The 19,353-nt window shown below is 40.3% G+C and overlaps 1 protein-coding gene across 2 annotated transcripts in view; it reads right to left on the reverse strand.

The window, feature by feature from the left end:
• The window catches only part of DNAH3 (dynein axonemal heavy chain 3), a 249,628-nt gene that overhangs the window by 24,336 nt on the left and 205,939 nt on the right, over window positions 1–19,353 (reverse strand). For both annotated transcript variants that reach the window (XM_040257140.1, XM_040257147.1), the window contains exons 53-54: window positions 9,158–11,299; window positions 1,645–1,870 (exon numbers count right to left, since the gene is read on the reverse strand). In XM_040257140.1, coding sequence (XP_040113074.1) covers window positions 1,645–1,870; window positions 9,158–11,299 — 2,368 coding nt within the window. The remainder of the gene's footprint in view (window positions 1–1,644; window positions 1,871–9,157; window positions 11,300–19,353) is intronic.

Here is a 19,353-nt window from a genome sequence, read left to right on the forward strand (position 1 = left end):
AATTCCTTCTCCAGGAGATCTTCCCAACCCAGGGATTGAAGCCTGGTCTCCTGCATTGTAAGCAGATGCTTTACCGTCTAAGGGGCATGTGCTTCTAGTTTACCACAGTCCTCACCACCCCCTACTGATATTCAACTGAGGCTGAATGCCCATGATGATAGCTACTGCAGTGTGGAAAGTGGAATATTTCTTGTGCCCAATCCTCTTCAGTCATTTATGTTACATCGCTGGCTTGTGGAAGCACTTAAGCTTGTGACTTTGGGGTTAAGTTAAAAGTGAAAGTGAAAGTGAAGTCATTCAGTTGTGTCCGACTCTTTGTGATCCCATGGACTGTAGCTTACTAGGCTCCTCCATTCATGGACTTTTCCAGACAAGAGTACTGGAGTGGGTTGCCATTTCCTTCTCCAACTTTGGGGTCAAGAAGTCTTAGATGTCAACATGAATAATTTTTCTTCATTGAGTATGTAACTGATAATAAATGAAACAACTCAGCATCCCGTACAAAATAGAATTCTTGAAATTAATGGATTTCCTCTTAAACTTCTACATTAATCTTATATGAGCCTTACATGAATACAATCAACTATGGCCTAATCTGGCTTTGTAAATAAACACCAAACACTTTGCTATTTTCAGGCAGACATAACTAAAATAAAAATAACTAGCAAATTTTGTTGCCTAGTACAGGATTTGGCAAACTTTTCCTATCAAGGATCAAATAGTAAGTGGTTTAGACTTTGTATGCCATATGGTCTCTGTCACAACTACTTGAAGCATAGAAGCAGTTGTAGATATTATGTGAGTGAATATGATTATATTTCAATAAAACTTTATAACTCTATTTATAGATACTGAAATTTAATTTTATATAATTTTCACATGTCATAAAGTATTATTCTTCTTTCAATTTTTTCAACCATAAAAAAAATGTAAAGCTATTCTTAGATTGCAAGCTATACAAACACAGGCTGCAGACTGGATTTGGCCATAGTTTGCTCACCCCGGTCCAGAATAAGAAGATCACTGAAAATCTAAGTTAAAAGACTTGAAAGCCTATCTGGTTCATTTCATCATTCTCTAAATGCAAAAATTTAGGCCTAGTCTTGCTGGACTTTCAAGTTCATAGAAAACAAATGGCTGCTTCCAATACTGATTAAAATTCCATGGATCTCTAGAAATAGAAGATAGAGCAAGTAGCTAGACTACAGGTGGGATTTTTGGGGGGGGGGACCAATAAGCTTTAAAACTAATTTGCTGGTATTAAATCTATCTTTTCAGACATATCATATCACCTCCCTACAACAGCTTCTCACAGCATATACCCCAGAATCACAAGATAACTTCTTGGTGTTTCCTTTGCTTCTAAAAATGTTGTCCCTTTTGTCTGGAATGTCCTTCCTGGAAAATTCCTATTTATCTTTCAATACTCAAGGCCTTCCTCAACTTTTCCTTCCTTGTCCATTCTTGTTCAAACAAGTACAGCAGGTACTGCATGGTATCAACATTATTCATATATGGTCTGCCTTCTACTAGACCGAGAGCTTCTTGAGGGTTGAACTGTCTTGTTTGGATTCCCAGTCATTACCATGACATATGGAGCTCAAGACTGGGGCCCAGAGACACAGTGGTGGGACATCATCTCACCTGAATCCCACGTTGGTGCTCTCAGGAACAATCACCTCCTCACAGATCTTCTCCAGAGCAGGCATCCAGCTTGTGGCCAGATGGCAATTCTGTAAGACCACCCAGGTCCCATCTTTGATGGCATTGTTGATCATTTTGGCAGCAATAGGGCCTTGGCCTTGGCCAAGGGAGATGGTCTGTGTTTTGGTACCTCCCATGTCAAGATCATCAGCAAATTTCAGCAGGCCTGAGATCAGGAAGAAAAAGGACTTTTGAAAGAGAACAGGCTACTTAAGACCATATTTACAATAACAATACAGAAAAGGGGGTTTACATTTCATTTTTAGTGGGGTATAGTTGATGTGGCTTCCCCTGTGGCTCAGATAGTAAAGAATCTGCCTGCAGTGCTGGAGACCCAAGTTCGATCCCTGGGTCGGGAAGATCTCTTGGGGAAGGAAATGGCTATCCCTTCCAGTATTTTGGGCTTCCCTGGTGGCTCAGATGTTAAAGAGTCTGCCTGTGGTGTGGGGGACCAGGTTTTGATCCCTGGGTTGGGAAGATCCCCTGGAGAAGGAAATGGCAATCCACTCCAGTGTTCTTGCCTGGAAAATCCCATGGGTGGATGAGCCTAGCAGGCTACAGTCCATGGGGTTTGTGTTAGCTTCAAGTGTACAACAAACTGAATAAATTATACAAATACATGTATACACTCTTTTTTAGATTCTTTTCCCATATAGGTCATTACAGAATATTAAAAAGAGTTCCCTGTGCTATACAGTAGGTCCTTATTAGTTATATATTTTATATAGAGTAATATGTATGTGTCAATCCCAATCTCCCAGTTTATCCCTACCCTCTTTGCCTGCTGGTAACTATGTTTGTTTTCTACATCTGTGACTCTATTTCTGCTTTGTAAATAAGTTAATTTAGGAACTGGGCTTTTACAAACTTACTAGGAAAACTGGTATTTGGACAGTGAAATTTCAAGTAGATCTCTTTCACATCTCTCTTCCTCAGAGGCAGCCAGTGTTATACTTGTTTTTGAGTTTTTCTTCTTTAATGATTTTTCAGTTCAGTTCAGTTCAGTCACTCAGTCGGGTCTGACTCTTTGTGACCCCATGAATCGCAGCACGCCAGGCCTCCCTGTCCATCACCAACTCCTGGAGTTTACTCAAACTCGTGTCCATTGAGTCGGTGATGCCATAAAGCCATCTCATCCTCTGTCGTCCCCTTCTCCTCCTGCCCCCAATCCCTCCCAGCATCAGAGTCTTTTCCAATGAGTCAACTCTTCACATGAGGTGGCCAAAGTATTGGAGTTTCAGCTTTAGCATCATTCCTCCCAAAGAACATCCAGGACTGATCACCTTTAGAATGGACTGGTTGGATCTCCTTGCAGTCCAAGGGACTCTCAAGAGTCCTCTGCAACATCACAGTTCAAAAACATCAATTCTTTGGCACTCAGCCTTCTTCACAGTCCAACTCTCGCATCCAGACATGACCACTGGAAAAACCATAGCCTCGACTAGACGGACCTTTGTTGGCAAAGTAATGTCTCTGCTTTTCAATATGCTATCTAGGTTGGTCATAACTTTCCTTCCAAGGAGTAAGCGTCTTTTAATTTCATGGCTGCAGTCACCACCTGCAGTGATTTTGGAGCCCCCCAAAATAAAGTCTGACACTGTTTCCACTGTTTCCCCATCTATTTCCCATGAAGTGATGGGAACAGATGCCATGATCTTGGTTTTCTGAATGTTGAGCTTTAGGCCAACTTTTTCACTCACCTCTTTCACTTTCATCAAGAGGCTCTTTAGTTCCTCTTCACTTTCTGCCATAAGGGTGGTGTCATCTGCATATTTGAGGTTATTGATATTTCTCCCAGCAATCTTGATTCTAGCTTGTGCTTCTTCCAGCCCAGTGTTTCTCATGATGTACTCTGCATATAAGTTAAATAAGCACAGTAACAATATACAGCCTTGACATACTCCTTTTCCTATTTGGAACCTGTCTGTTGTTCCATGTCCATTTCTAACTGTTGCTTCCTGACCTGCATACAGGTTTCTCAAGAGGCAGGTCAGGTGGTCTGGTATTCCCATCTCTTTCAGCATCTTCCACAGTTTATTGTGATCCACATAGTCAAAGGCTTTGGCATAGTCAATAAAGCAGAAATAGATGTTTTTCTGGAACTCTCTTACTTTTTCCATGATCCAGCAGATGTTGGCCATTTGATCTCTGGTTCCTCTGCCTTTTCTAAATCCAGCTTGAACTTTGGGAAGTTCACGGTTCACATATTGCTGAAGCCTGGCTTGGAGAATTTTGAGCATTACTTTGCTAGCATGTGAGATAAGTGCAATTGTGAGGTAGTTTGAGCATTCTTTGGCATTGCCTTTCTTTGGGACTGAAATGAAAACTGACCTTTTCCAGTCCTGTGGCCACTGCTGAGTTTTCCCAATTTGCTGGCATATTGAGTGCAGCACTTTCACAGCATCATCTTTCAGGATTTGAAACAGCTCAACTAGGTGTGTTTCTTTTATGGTCTGTCCCAGAGACAATATTAATCCACCAGGATTGCCATAACAAATAACCAAAGACTGGATGACTTAAACAACAGAAATCTATTTTCTCTCTGTACTGGAGGCTAGAAATCAAAAATCCAAGTGCTGGCAGGCTTGGTTTCCTCTGAGGCTTCTTTTCCTGGCTTGTTTGTGGCCATTTTCTGCTTACATCAGTAAAGTGTCTGGCTACAATGTGGGAGACCTGGGTTCGATCCCTGGGTTAGGAAGCTCCCCTGGAGAAGGAAATGGCAATCCACTCCAGTACTATTGCCTGGAAAATCCCATGGACAGAGGAGCCTGGTAGGCTACAGTCCATGGGGTTGCAAAGAGTCAGACACGACTGAGCAACTTCACTTTCACTTTCTCCTCATGTCATCTTCTCATTGTGTCCTTGCATGGACTTCTCCCTGTCATTGTATCTGTGTTCTAATCTTCTAAGGACATCATTCCTATTGGATTAGGACCTACCCTAATGACCTTACAATTAACTATTTAAAAACCTTATCTCCAAATACAGTCACATTCTGAGTTATTAGGAATTATGCCTTTAACATACAGACTTGGGAGGGACAAATTCAGACCATAATATCCCCATAATCCTGGGGAGGGTATTAATTCTCTTAATTGTTTGATGTGCTGATTATCCCTTATAGTGATGTGTTTCCTCATGTAGTTTATAATTTTTTTTTATTGTCAGTTCACAATCAGCAAGTTTGTGTTATTCTGTGGGAGTCTGACATACTGTGGGTTTAAGGAATGCCCTAACAGAACAATTTTGTAGATACAAACACTAGTGTCCCCAGGGTTTTCCCCTTCTGGATCAGTTTTACAGGAAATTTCTCAGCTTGAGAATCCCATACCACAGGGTACTATAACTCTAAAAGCCTCATCTGCATGTAGCCTAGGCTTGGTATTTTAATTTCTCACTGAACAATTGTTGCTTTTTTGTTTTTACCCAGGCTCTAAGCCGGTGACAAGCTTCTGCATTGCTTCCTGAGTCAGCCTAAATTTCAGACTTCTATGGGAAAAAAATACCTGAATTTGAAACAAAACAAATAAAACTTCTAGAAATGGAAAGCATTGTTATTGAAGATAAAAATTCAACATGGAAGTGTTACTCTCTCCCATCGTGTCTGATTCTTTGTGACCATATGGATTGTAGCCCATCAGGCTCCTCTGTCCGTGGGATTCTCCAGGCAAGAATACTGGAGAGGGTAGCCATTCCCTTCTCCAGGGGATCTTCCTGACCCAGGGATCGAACCTGGGTCTTCCACATTGCAGGCGAATTCTTTACCATCTGAGCCACCAGGGAAACCCAAAGATCATATGAATCCCTTCGAGCCACAGGTTCTATCCCTGGTTTGGGAAGACTGTCACAGAGCAACACTAAGCCTTTGTGCCACAACTACTGAGCCCCAGGTATGGCAACTATGGAAGCCCATGCGTAAGAGCCTGTGCTCCGCAATAACAGAAGCCTCCTCAATGCACTCCAATGAAGTGTAGCCCCCGCTTGCTACAACTAGAGAAAGCCCATGTGCAGCAATGAAGACCCATTGCAACCAGAAAGAAATACATTTTAAAAATTAGCATGAAAAAAGCAGGTGGGATGCAGCCAAAAAGAGAATGAGTGGAAAGTAAGGTCTGCAATCAATGATGTACTCAGTAGTGACAGAAACCCTAGGTTTCCAAACACCATCACCCAATAAAGGAATTGGAGTTTCTTGGAGAAACATTTGTTCAAGATAAGCCTGAAAGATATATGCTAGTTCTACACAGCAAGGAAGTTTCAAAAACCACTGGGGTTATGTGAAAAGCATATAGCCACGGAGATACTCCTATCCTAATAGGCTAAAGGATGAATAATCTGAGCATCAAAAAGAATGATGACAGGAGTGGAGTAAAACACTACTATACGTGAAACATCCACTATGTTAAAACCCATGCACTAATAAATGTACCAGAAAACCACCTTCTTGGTGCTTTCATTACTCTGAAAGCTGGTAAATAGCGTATGAGCAAGAACCTTTGCTGCCTGACTAAACCAAACAGTTGATAAAGAAAAATTCTTCTTTATGGAAGAGTTCCAGCTAATTTATGAGGGAGGAATGATAGAATTAAATTCTCATCATTTTGCAGTCCCTAATGCAATAATGCATCTGGGTAATGATTTTCTAAGGCCAATAAAACCATTAGGTCATTGGTTCCCAACACTGGCTGCATGTTGAAATTACCTGAAAAGCTTTATAAGACACAGTGCCTGGGTCTAACCTACAAAGATTTTAATTTAATTGGTGGAAGGCAAAGCCTGCACATGAAGATTTTCTTTCTTCTTTTCAGTTTTTAATTAAGATGTTCTCTTTATTTCATTCCATTCTTGAAAGATAGATTTTATATTTGCATATTTTCCTTTAGCACAATGATGGCATTATTCCACTAACTGCATTGTTGCTATTGAAACACTGGTTGCTAGTCTAACTGCTGTTCTTTGTAGGTTATCTTGTTTTTCTCACTGGCTGCTTTTAATTTATTTTTATCAAAGTATATAATTGATTTACAGTGTAGTGTTAGTTTCTGCTGTACAGCAAAGTGATTCAGTTATATATACATTCTTTTTTATATTCTTTTCCATTATGGTTTATCCTTGGATACTGAATATATTTCTCTGTGCTATACAGTAGGACCTTATTATTTATCCATTCTATATATAATAATTTTCATCTACTAACCCCAAACTTCCAAGCCTTCCCTTCCCAACCCCTCCTTGGGAAGTCTTTTCTCTATGTCTGTGAGTCTGGTTTTGTTTCATAGATAGGTTCATTTGTGCCACATTTTAGATTCTACATATAAGTGATATTATACAGTATTTGTTTTTCATGGAGATTTTCTTAAAGCTCTTTAGGTGATTTCAATGTGCAGCCAAGAGTGAGAGCCACCATATTAGGTGAAAGGCTGATGGGAAATTTTATAAAGGAGGCAGGAGAGGAGTACTGACGTGAATCACACTGACGACTCCTGAACCCACTGATCAATCTAATGATAAATGACAACCAGATAGTATCTGTCTCCTAATACGACACACTATGAGGGACACAGCGTCCACGGTTGCCTCGGACAGCATCCAAGCTGAATCTGATGAAGCCTCTAGTATAGAGGGACAGGAATAAGCTACATACTCCATTATATTTTATAGGCCTGTTCTCTCAACACATCTTCATTTTACAGAGCATATTCTACTGTTTCCTCCATTTCTTTTCTCTACTTTTCCTAGTTTCCCCTCATTTTTCCTATATAAGACTACCACAGAAACAACATAGGGAAGAAAAGCAAGATGCTAGTAAAGGGTCATGAATTGAGCTTTGACAATAACAATAATTTAAGTGTTGGAACCTGGAAAAGTACCAGTTCATTTCAGCTCCTTCTTCTGATTTTCTTTGAAGCAAGCTTTCTAACAAGGTCAGAATACATGTCAAATTTCTGTTTTCACAGGAGAACTGCCAATCTTGTCACTTACATTTCTGGTATTCTTTTTTCATTCAACAAAGGGAAAACTAAAGCTTTAAGATCCCCTAACAGGAGAAGACTCTTGAGAGTCCCTTGGACTGCAAGGAGATCCAACCAGTCCATTCTGAAGGAGATCAGCCCTGGGATTTCTTTGGAAGGAATGATGCGAAAGCTGAAACTCCAGTACTTTGGCCACCTCAGGCGAAGAGTTGACTCATTGGAAAAGAACTCTGATGCTGGGAGGGATTGGGGGCAGGAGGAGAAGGGGACAACAGAGGATGAGATGGCTGGATGGCATCACTGAGTCGATGGGCATGAGTTTGGGTGAACTCAGGAGTTGGTGATGGACAGGGAGGCCTGGCGTGCTGCGATTCATGGGGTTGCAAAGAGTCGGACATGACTGAGCGACTGAACTGAACTGAACTGAACAGAATAGAAAACTAATCTATTTCTATCAATAACTCATACCCTTTTACATGCACACACACTTTCTGGAAAATTACACAAACTACTAGTAGCAGTTATTTCTGAGACAGTTAGGAGGAAGATGTACCTTTTGCTCTTCTAAACCCCAGTACTATTTATATTATGGACTGGATAATCCTTTGTTGTGAGGGCTGTCCTGGGCATTGTAGGCTGTTTAGCAGCATCCGTTACTTCTACCTACTAGATGCCAGTAGTACCCTCTATTTGTGAGAACAAAAATGTTCTCCCACTTTACCAAATGTCTGTTGAGGTAACAAAATGGTCCTAATGGAGCCATAATCCTATGCTTTTTGCATTTTTTTTAAAACTACATGAGGCATGAATTACTCAAAAAATTTAAAGATTCAAAGAAGAGAAAAAAGCATAGCTGAGAGAAACAACGGTCTGAGAAAATGGTCTAAGACAAAGGTGATAAACTAGCAGTCACCAGGCTAAATCTAGCCCTGGCTAACCCTCTTAAGGTTTTTTAAGAAAAAAATTGAATGAGTTAAAAATGGGTGATTTCTGGGACTTCCCTGGTGGTCCAGTGGTTAAGAGTCTGCCTTGCAGTGCAGGGGACACAAACAAGTTCAGTGCCTGGTCAGGGAACAGAGATCCCACATGCCGCAGGGTAACTAAGCCAGTACACCATAATGAAAGACCCCACATGATGCAAGGAAGACACCATATGCTGCAACTAAGACCTGACAAAGCCAAATAAATAAATATTTTTTTAAAATGGGTGATTTCTACCTTTCTGGTTTCCTTTTGAAGAAGCAGATAATCTGGTCATCGTAACATTATCAAATGGCACAATACAAAAGAGCTGCCCTCTTTAGGCCAGAAAAGAAGTCTTAGGCCAGAAAAGACTGCCTGGGAAAAGGCAGTCCCAGCCCTGCCTTAGTCTCTTAACTGGATTGCCCTTCAAGGCCATTTGAGTTTGAGATTCCTGCTCAATAGGGACAAGCTATTGTTATCCATCTATTAATATTCCTCACACAACATTCTACCCTTACCTGCCATTGGGTCTGCACCTGGAGACAACACGAATATCAATGGTGCACAGCAATTGGAATCATTGTAGGACCCCTGGAGATCAAACGTAGGGGCTTCAATGTATACATTTCCCATGTGTTCAGCAATGAACCCCCGAATGGCTGGAATCATTTTGTCAGGCCGCAAACATCGGAGGATCACCATTCTCTCCAAACCGTGAAGAAACTTCCAAGATCCAGGGAATGTTTCCTCATGGGGCCAGGCTGAGTCATAGATGAACTTCCATTCATTACCATTTTGTTCCAAATGTTCCATAAGGCCTTTCAGTTTTGGCAATGCAGATGCACGGACCACTTCTGCCCATGCCTTCTCAGACAGCCACTCAGAAACTGGGTTGGGGAAAGGGTTGTCCAGGGCAATGCCTCCAGTTAGAAGAAAGTACCAAATTTCCTCATTAATTTGCTTTTTCTCTTTCATGATTCCTATTGTCAAGAGGAGGGAGAAAAGCAGCTTGTCCTTCTCAAACAGAGAGCGGCAGACGTTGTTGTAGATGCTGAGGGTGAAATGATCAATGATGTACTCAATTCGTAGCTCTAGTTCCTCGCTCTTCTTGCTATGGGCCAGAGACTGCATGTAGAGGTTTATGAACCATGTCAGGGAGTACTGGTACATGGGTTCAATGTGGGCCAGGTCAGAGATACAAAAGAAGATGGTGGCAGAATGGACAGCCACTGGCTTGTAGCCCATACGGGTCTCATCGATCTGTGTTTCTGTCACTGAAGCAATTTCCTGTTTCTCAGAGATTTCTTCAGACAACACTTTGGAAGAGGACAAAATTTTGATGGCAGTCTCATCCTCAAGTATGTTGCCTTCAGAAAGGGAAAGGACCTCCAATATCTTATCTTCAATTTCCTTTAGTTGTTTCTTGTTCTTGGCACTTTCCACAATCAACTTGTTCTTTTTCTCTTCAAGTTCTGGCTTCTCCTTGGCAGCCACGATGCCAAGGAGTTGATCTTGGAGGCCCAAGGGAGTGATCATAAAGTTGAGGAGACAGACTTTCACGGCCACCTCAGGGAGGTAATGTGGGTTCCTCAAACGGGTTGTGATATATAACTTAAAATCTCTGGAGTATTCGATGATGTTTTCACCAAGCCTCATGTACTCAACCCCTTGCTGTTTGAATGTGGACTTGAGCAAGATGGGTTCAATAAAGGCATCCAACTCTTCCCCAACATTTTCTAGTAAGACTGGGGCACCAAACTGCAGGGCGTGTTCTAGCGTCCTCACGTAGTTGGTATCCGAGAACTTGATGACTGATAGCTTATTTGCTTTCTCCATATTCTTGATCCACTTATTGGCCTGCCCCTGAGGGTCAATCATTAAGGCCCAGCGTCTGGAATTGGATACAATGATGCCATTGTCAATGGAGAAGGAGTCAATGGGAAGCCCAGCAATCTGCCAGGCACGAATTTTTACAGGATCTCCTAATGTGTTGCTAAGACTGAAGTCACTGGAGCCAGGGATGACCTTGTCCTTACATTGGGCCAACCACTGCTTCTGGCACTCAGCCCGATAATCCACAGTAAAGGCCCCCAGGTAAGCCACAGTCCCAGAGGACAACAACACATCCCCCGTCAGATTAGTATAACGGATGCCCAGCTGCCGAGCGGCTTCTGTCCATCTGTCTTTCTCTCCTCCAAGACCACTAATCAGTTTTTCTGCCCTGATCAGCTTTTGGGAACAGATTTCAATGTTTCCCTCCAATGTCTTTTTCTTGGTATTCATCTCTTCAAAGTCATCGTTCAGGGCCTGGAGGCGGTCTTCCACTAGCTTCAGCTCTGCTCGCTTCTGGTTCAGTTTCTGCATCTGTGTATCCAGCTTCCCCTCAGCTTCCTTCAGCCGCTCCCGTTTGGGAGCCACCACTTTGGCCACACGATCATACACCTCCATGGCTCTCACCCACTTGCACAGACCCTCACATGCAGATGATACATTTTTAATTACAGCAGGCTGGAAATCTGGGTGATCGATAAACCTTTCCCGGATCCGCTTCATGATCACTGGGGGAATGTTGTCTTTGTCATATGTCTTGAGACTTTCCAAGAATTTCAGATCTCCGAGAATCTTTCTCGATACCCCCCAGTAATCTTCTATCATTTTACCTGTTTGGGACAAGAAGTAGAGATAAAGCTATTTAAAAAAAAAATTATTGGAAGATAATTACAGTGTTGTGTTTGGCTACTGCCATACAACAACATGAATCAATCAGAAGTGCACACATATCCCGTCCTTCTTGAGCCTCCCTCCAAGCGGCCCCTCCATCCTACCCCTCTGAGTTGTCACAGAGCCCTGGGATAAGCTCCCTGTGTTATATAGCAACTTCCTATTAGCTAAGAGATAAGACTATTATTAAGACATCTGCCTGAAATTTGCAGCCCTGCAGGGGCTACTCCTCATATTTAGAAAAACAAACAAAAAACAAAAAACAAAACAAAACAAAACAAAAAAAAACAAGATCCCACAGAGGAATTTTAGGGCAGAGAATATACATGTCATTACATATTTATTCAAGCTCATAGAATGCATAATACCAAGAGTGAAACCTAATGTAAACTATGGACTTTGGATGATAAGATGTGTCCACGTAGGTTCATCAACTATAACAAATATACCATTCTGGTGGGAGATGTTAATAATAAGGGAGGCTACGCATGTGTGTGTGACAAAGGTCCATATAGTCAGAGTAATGGTTTTTCCAGTTGCCATGTATGGATGTGAGAGCTAGACCATAAAGAAGGCTGAGTGCCAAAGAATTGATGCTTTCAAACCATGGTGTTGGAGAAGACTCTTGACAGTCCTTTGGATGGCAAAGAGCTTAAACTAGTCAATTCTAAAGGAAATCAACCCTGAATATGCATTGGAAAGACTGATGCTGAAGCTGAAGCTCCAATACTTTGACCACCTGATGTGAAAAGCCTACTCATTGGAAAAGACCCCAGTGCTGGGAAAGATTGAAGGGAAGAGAAGGGGATGACAGAGGACAAGATGGTTGGATGGCATCATCGGCTCAATGGAGCTAGGTTTGAGCAAGCTCTGGGAAATGATGATGGACAGGGAAGCCTGGTAAACGAAGTCCATGGGGTCTTAAACAGTTGGACACTGTTGGATGACTGAACAACATGCATGAGTGGGAGCAGAGGGTATATGAGAAATTTCTGTATCTTCAATTTTTCTGTGAACTTAAAACCACTCTGAAAAAAAAAATGATCTCAAATCCCAAGGTCCTTGACATCTCATCTTTGCCTTGCTCCCTGGTCTTTAATTACAAGAAGCTTCCTTCAACTTCCTGATGATCCCAAGTGCTTCCCTAACATGAGCTTTTCACCTGGGTTGTAAATGGATCTAGCTGGCTCCTGAACAAACTCCAGGCTCACTTTAAAAGCCACCTCTCTATGGAATAGGTGAATTAAACTCAGATGACCATTATATCCAGTACTGTGTGCAGGAATCCCTTAGGAGAAATGAATTAGCCATCATAGTCAACAAAAGAGTCCAAAATGCAGAACTTGGATGCAATCTCAAAAACGACAGAATGATCTCTGTTCGTTTTCAAGGCAAACCATTCAATATATCATGGTAATCCAAGTCTATGCCCTGAACAGTAACACTGAAGAAACTGAAGTTGAAGGGTTCTATTAAGACCTACAGGACCTTTTAGAACTAACACCCAAAAAAGATGTCCTTTACATTATAGGGGACTGGAATGCAAAAGTAGGAAGTCAAGAAACACCTGGAGTAACAGGCAAATTTGGCCTTGGAGTACAGAATGAAGCAGGGCAAAGGCTAATAGAGTTTTGCCAAGAGAATGCACTGGTCATAGCAAACACCCTCTTCCAATAACAAAAGAGAAGACTCTACACATGGACACAACCAGATGATCAACACTGAAATCAGATTGATTATATTCTTTGCAGCCAAAGATGGAGAAACTCTATACAGTCAGCAAAAACAAGACCAGGGGCTGACTGTGGCTTAGATCATGAACTCCTTCTTGCCAAATTCAGACTGAAATTGAAGAAAGTGGGGAAAACCACTAGACCATTCAGGTATGACCTAAATCAAACCCCTTATGCTTATACAGTAGAAGTGAGAAATAGATTTAAGGGACTAGATCGGATAGATAGAGTGCCTGATGAACATTGGATGGAGGTTCATGACATTGTACAGGAGACAGGGATCAATACCATCCTTAAGAAAAAGGAATGAAAAAAGCAAAATGGCTGCCTGAGGAGGCCTTACAAATAGCTGTGAAAAGAAGAGAAGTGAAAAGCAAAGGAGAAAAGGAAAGATATATCCATTTGAATGCAGAGTTCCAAAGAACAGCAAGGAGAGATAAGAAAGCCTTCCTCAGTGACCAGTGCAAAGAAATAGAGGAAAAAAACAGAATGGGAAAGACTAGAGATCTCGTCAAGAAAATTAGAGATACCAAGGGAACATTTCATGCAAAGATGGGCTTGATAAAGGACAGAAATGGTATGGACCTAACAGAAGCAGAAGATATTAAGAAGAGGTGACAAGAATACACAGAATAACTGTACAAAAAAGATCTTCACGACCCAGATAATCACGATGGTGTGATCACTCATCTAGAGCCAGACATGCTGGAATGTGAAGTCAAGTGGGCCTTAGAAAGCATTACAATGAACAAAGGTAGTGGAGGTGATGGAATTCCAGTGGAGCTTATTTCAAATCCTAAAAGATGATGCTGTGAAAGTGCTGCACTCAATATTCCAGCAAATTTGGAAAACTCAGCAGTGGCCATAGGACTGGAAAGGTCAGTTTTCATTCCAATCCCAAAGAAAAGTGAAAGTGAAGTAGCTCAGTCATGTCCGACTCTTTGCGACCCCATGGACTGTAGCCTATCAGGCTCGTCCGTCCATGGGATTTTCCAGGCAAGAGTGCTGGAGTGGATTGCCATTTCCTTCTCCAGGGGATCTTCCTGACCCAGGAATTGAACCCAGGTCTCCTGCATTGCAGGCAGATGCTTTACCATCTGAGCCACCAGGGAAGCCCAATCCCAAAGAAAGGCAATGCCAAAGAATGCTCAAACTACTGCATAATTGCACTCATCTCACACGCTAGCAATGTAATGCTCAAAATTCTCCAAGTCAGGCTTCAGCAATACGTGAACCGTGAAATTCCAGATGTTCAAACTGGTTTTAGAAAAGGCAGAGGAACCAGAGATCAAGTTGCCAACATCCGCTGGATCATGGAAAAAGCAAAAGAGTTCCAGAAAAACATCTATTTCTGCTTTATTGACTATGACAAAGCCTTTGACTATGTGGATCACAATAAACTGTGGAAAATTCTGAAAGAGATGGGAATACCAGATCACCAGCTGAGAGTTGCCTCTTGAGAAACCTGCATGCAGATCAGGAAGCAACAGTTAGAACTGGACATAGAACAATAGACTGGTTCCAAATAGGAAAAGGAGTACGTCAAGGCTGTATATTGTCACCCTGCTTATTTAACTTACATGCAGAGTACATCATGAGAAATGTTGGGCTGGAAGAAGCACAAGCTGGAATCAAGATTGCTGGGAGAAATATCAATAACCTCAGACATGCAGATGACACCATCCTTATGGAAGAAAGTGAAGAGGAACTAAAGAGCCTCTTGATGAAAGTGAAAGAGGAGAGTGAAAAAGTTGGCTTAAAGCTCAACATTCAGAAAACCAAGATCATGGCATCCGGTCCCATCACTTCATGGGAAATAGATGGGGAAACAGTGGCTGACTTTATTTTTTGGGGCTCCAAAATCACTGCAGATGGTGACTGCAGCCATGAAATTAAAAGACACTTACTCCTTGGAAGGGAAGTTATGACCAACCTAGAGAGCATATTAAAAAGCAGAGACATTACTTTGTCAGCAAAGGTCCATCTAGTCAAAGCTATGGTTTTTCTAATAGTCATGTATGGATTTGAGAGTTGGACTATAAGGAAAGCTGAGCACAGAAGAATTGATGATTTTGAACTGTGGTGTTGGAGAAGACTCTTGGGAGCCCCTTGGACTGCAAGGAGATCCAACCAGTCCATCCTAAAGGAGATCAGTCCTGGGTGTTCATTGGAAGGACTGATGTTGAAGCTGAAGCTCCAATACTTTGGCCACCTGATGCATAGAGGTGACTCCTTTGAAAAGACCCTGATGCTGGGAAAGATTGAGAGCGGGAGGAGACAGAGATGGTTGGATGGCATCACTGACTCAACGGACATGAGTTTGGGTAACGTCTGGGAGTTTATGATGGACAGGGAGCCCTAGCGTGTTGTGGTTCATGGGGTTGCAAAGAGTCGGACACGACTGAGTGAGTGAACTGAACTGAACTGAACTATGGAGCATTTTCTTTCATCTCAGAGGCCAGAATATCCATAAATGCTTTATAGATTGCCAGAAATGGAAATCTGTGATTTTTGTTTGTTTGTTTGTTTGGTTTAGTTTTAACTGTGTGCTTCTTCCTCAAAGCTGTAACCTTCTGGGGGAGGGCAACAAGATTGCAGAGTAGTATGTTACTGAGCTTACTTCCCCCCATGAACATATAGAAAATACATCTACATGTGGAGCAAATGTTTTTGAAAACCAACTGGAGACTGGCAGGAAGACTCTTTGACAACCAAGGCTGTAAGCAAAGATCCACATGGAGTTGTGCAGGAAGGGAGGAGAAACAATCAGGTTGGGACATGTGCCCCTAGGAGGTGATATAGAGGTATCATAATTGTAATGGCAAAAAATTAAATATAAAGAGAGAATTCTAAAAGCAGCAAAAGAAAGACAGAGTCACATACAAGGGAACTTCCATAAGGGTATCAGGTGATTTTTCTGCTGAAATTTTGCAAGCCAGAAGGCAGTGAAATTATATATATAAAGTCTTGGAAGGAAAAACTCTACAACCTAGGATATTATACTAGCAATACTATCATTCATAATTGAAGGAGAGATAAAAACTTCTCAGACAAGCAAAACCTAAGATTTCATCAATACTAGCCAAATCTAAAAGAAGTGTTAAAGTGTCTTCTTTAAGTGGAAAAGAAAAGGCTATAACAAGCAGTAAGAATTTATAGGAAAGGGAAAATCCTACTAGTAAAGCCAAATATATAGTATAGGCTGTGGATCAATCACTTAAGTAAGCTAGTATGAGGATTAAAAGACAAAAATTGTTTAATCAACTATAACTAAATAAACAGTTAAGGGATAAACATAAAGCTGTACAATATGATAGCAAAAGCACAAAACATGGAGGAGGGGAGTGAATATATAAATATTTTAGAATGTGTTTGAATTTAAATGACTATCAGATTTAAACAAGTAGATACACTTTATAGGTCAACACATATTACCCCCATGGTAACCACAAATCAAAAATCTATGATAGATATAATAATAAATAGAAAGGAACAGGGCATAAGGGTAAAAGAAAATGATCAAACCATAAGGGAAGAGGCTAAAAGAAGAAAATAACTGAGAAAAACTACAAGCACAACCAGAAAAGAAGTAACAAAATGTCAATAAGTTTTATACTTATCAATAATCATTTTAAATGCCAATGGACTAAATTCTCCAATAAAAAGACATAGAATGACTGATTGGATTAAAAAAAAAACCCAAGACTGCTGCTAATAGGAGATTCTTCTTAGAGCTAAAGACACACAGACTGAAAGTGAGGTGATGATAAAGTTATTTCACGAAATGAAAATGAAAAGAAAGTGAGGTAGGAACACTCATATCAGATAAAATAGACTTTAAAACAAAGTCTATAGCAAAAGAAAAACAAGACCATTGTATAATGATAAAGGGATCCATACAAGAAGAAAATATAACATTTGTTAACATATATGCACCTAATATAGGAGCATACAAATATATAAAGCAAATATTAACAGACATAGAGGAGAAATTGACATTAATACACTAATAGGAGGGGACTTTAGTAACACCTTACTTACATAATTAGATCATCTAGAGAGAAAATCAATAAAGAAACAGTGGTCTTAAATGATAAATTAGACCAACTGTACTTAATAATATCTAGAGGAAATTCCAACCCAAACCAGCAGAATACACATTCTTTTCAAGTGCTCTTGGAATGTTCTCCAGGATAGATCACACGCTAGGCAACAAAACAAGTCTTGGAAGCTAGAAATTATATCAAACTTTTTTTTTTTTTCCTGATCACAACAATATGAAACTAGAAAAACGATTACAGGGAGAAAAATGGAAAAAACACAAAAACATACTATTAAAAACCAATGGATCAGTGAAGAAATCAAAGAAGAAATCAGAAAATACTTTGAGACAAGTGAAAAGAAAAACACAACTTTCCAAAATCTATGGGACAAAACAAAAGCAGCTCTAAGAGGGAAGTTTATAGTGATATAGGCATACCTCAAGAAAAATCTCAGATAAACAATCTAAACTGCCAACTAAAGGAATTAGAAAAAGAACAAAGCCTAAAGTTAGCAGAGGGAAGGAAACAATAAAGATCAAAGAAAGAGAAATAAAATAGAGATAAACATAGAAAAGATCAATGAAACAAAGTCCTAGCCACAGCAATCAGGCAAGGAAAAGAAACAAATGGCATCCAAACTGTCAGGGAAAAAGGAAAACTGTCACTATTTCCAGATGACACATATTATATATAAAAAACCCTAAAGTCTCCACAAAAAATTATTAGAAATGAAAAATAAATTAAGTAATATTGCAGGATACAAGATTAATATACAGAAATCTGTTGTTTTTCTATATATTAATAGTGAAAGAGAAAGCAAAAATCAATCTCCTTAAAATCATCAATAAGAATAAAATACCTAGAAATAAACTTAACCAAGGAGGTGAAAGACCTATACTGTGAAAAAACTATAAAACACTGTGGAAGGAAATTGAAGATGGTACAAATAAATGGAAAGATATCTCATGCTCATGGATTGAAAGAATTAATAATAAAATGTCCATATTACCCAAAGCAATCTAATGTAAAAACCTTTCAAAATATTAAAAACAGAACTAGAAAAAATAATCTTAAAATGTATATAGAACAACAAAAGACCCTGAGTAGCCAAAACAATATTGAGAAAAAAAGAACAAAGCTGAAGTTATCTCAGTCCCTGACTTCAGACAATATTACAAAGCTACAGTAATCAAAACAGTATAGGACTGATACAGCAAAACAGATGCAAGATCAATGGAACAGAATAGACACCCCAGAAATAAACATACTCACTTATGGTCAATAATTCATGATATAGGAGATAAAAAGGGCTTCCCTTGTGACTCAGATGGTAAATAATCCACTGGCAATGTGGGAGACCTGGGTTGGGAAGATCCCCTGGAGGAGGAGATGGCAACCCACTCCAGCATTCTTGCCTGGAGAATCCCCACGGACAGAGGAGCCGACTGAGCAACTAAGCACAGCACAGGAGATAAGAATAAACAACAGGGAAAAGATAGTCTCTTCAATAAGTGGTGCTGGGAAAACTGGACAGCTACATGTAAAAGAAGGAAATCAGAACACTTCCTAACACCATACACAAAGATAAACTCAAAATGGATTTAAAACCAAATAAAGGCTTCCCTGGTGGCTCAAATGGTAAAGTGTCTGCCTGCAAGGTGGGAGACCCGGGTTCGATCCTTGGGTTGGGAAGATCCTCTGGAGAAGGAAATGGCAACCTACTCCAATACCCTTGGCTGGAAAATCCCATGGACAGAGGAGCCTGGTATGCTACAGTTCATGGGGTCACAAAGAGTCGGACATGACTGAGCGACTTCACTCACTCACATAAGACTAGAAACCATAAAACTCCTAGAAGAAAATATAGGCAGAACATTCTTTGATATAAATCATAACAATTTTTTTTGTATTCTTCTCCCAAGGCAAAGGAAACAAAAACAAAACTAAACTAAACAAATGGGATCTAATTAAGTTTAAAAGCTTTTGCACAGAAAAGGAAATGATGAACAAAACAAAAAGACAACCTACTGAAATGGGAGAAATTATTTGCAAATTGTATGACCAGTAAGAGGCTAATATCCATCTATAAACAGCTCATACAACTCCGTATTTAAAACAACAATCCAATAAAAAAATGGTCAGAAGACTTGAATAGACATTTTTCCTGAGTACACATACAGCTAGCTAACACACACTGAAAAGATGCCTAAAATCACT

This window comes from Oryx dammah, unplaced genomic scaffold (assembly GCF_014754425.2).
Source record: "Oryx dammah isolate SB20612 unplaced genomic scaffold, SCBI_Odam_1.1 HiC_scaffold_2, whole genome shotgun sequence".
Classification (NCBI taxonomy): domain Eukaryota; kingdom Metazoa; phylum Chordata; class Mammalia; order Artiodactyla; family Bovidae; genus Oryx; species Oryx dammah.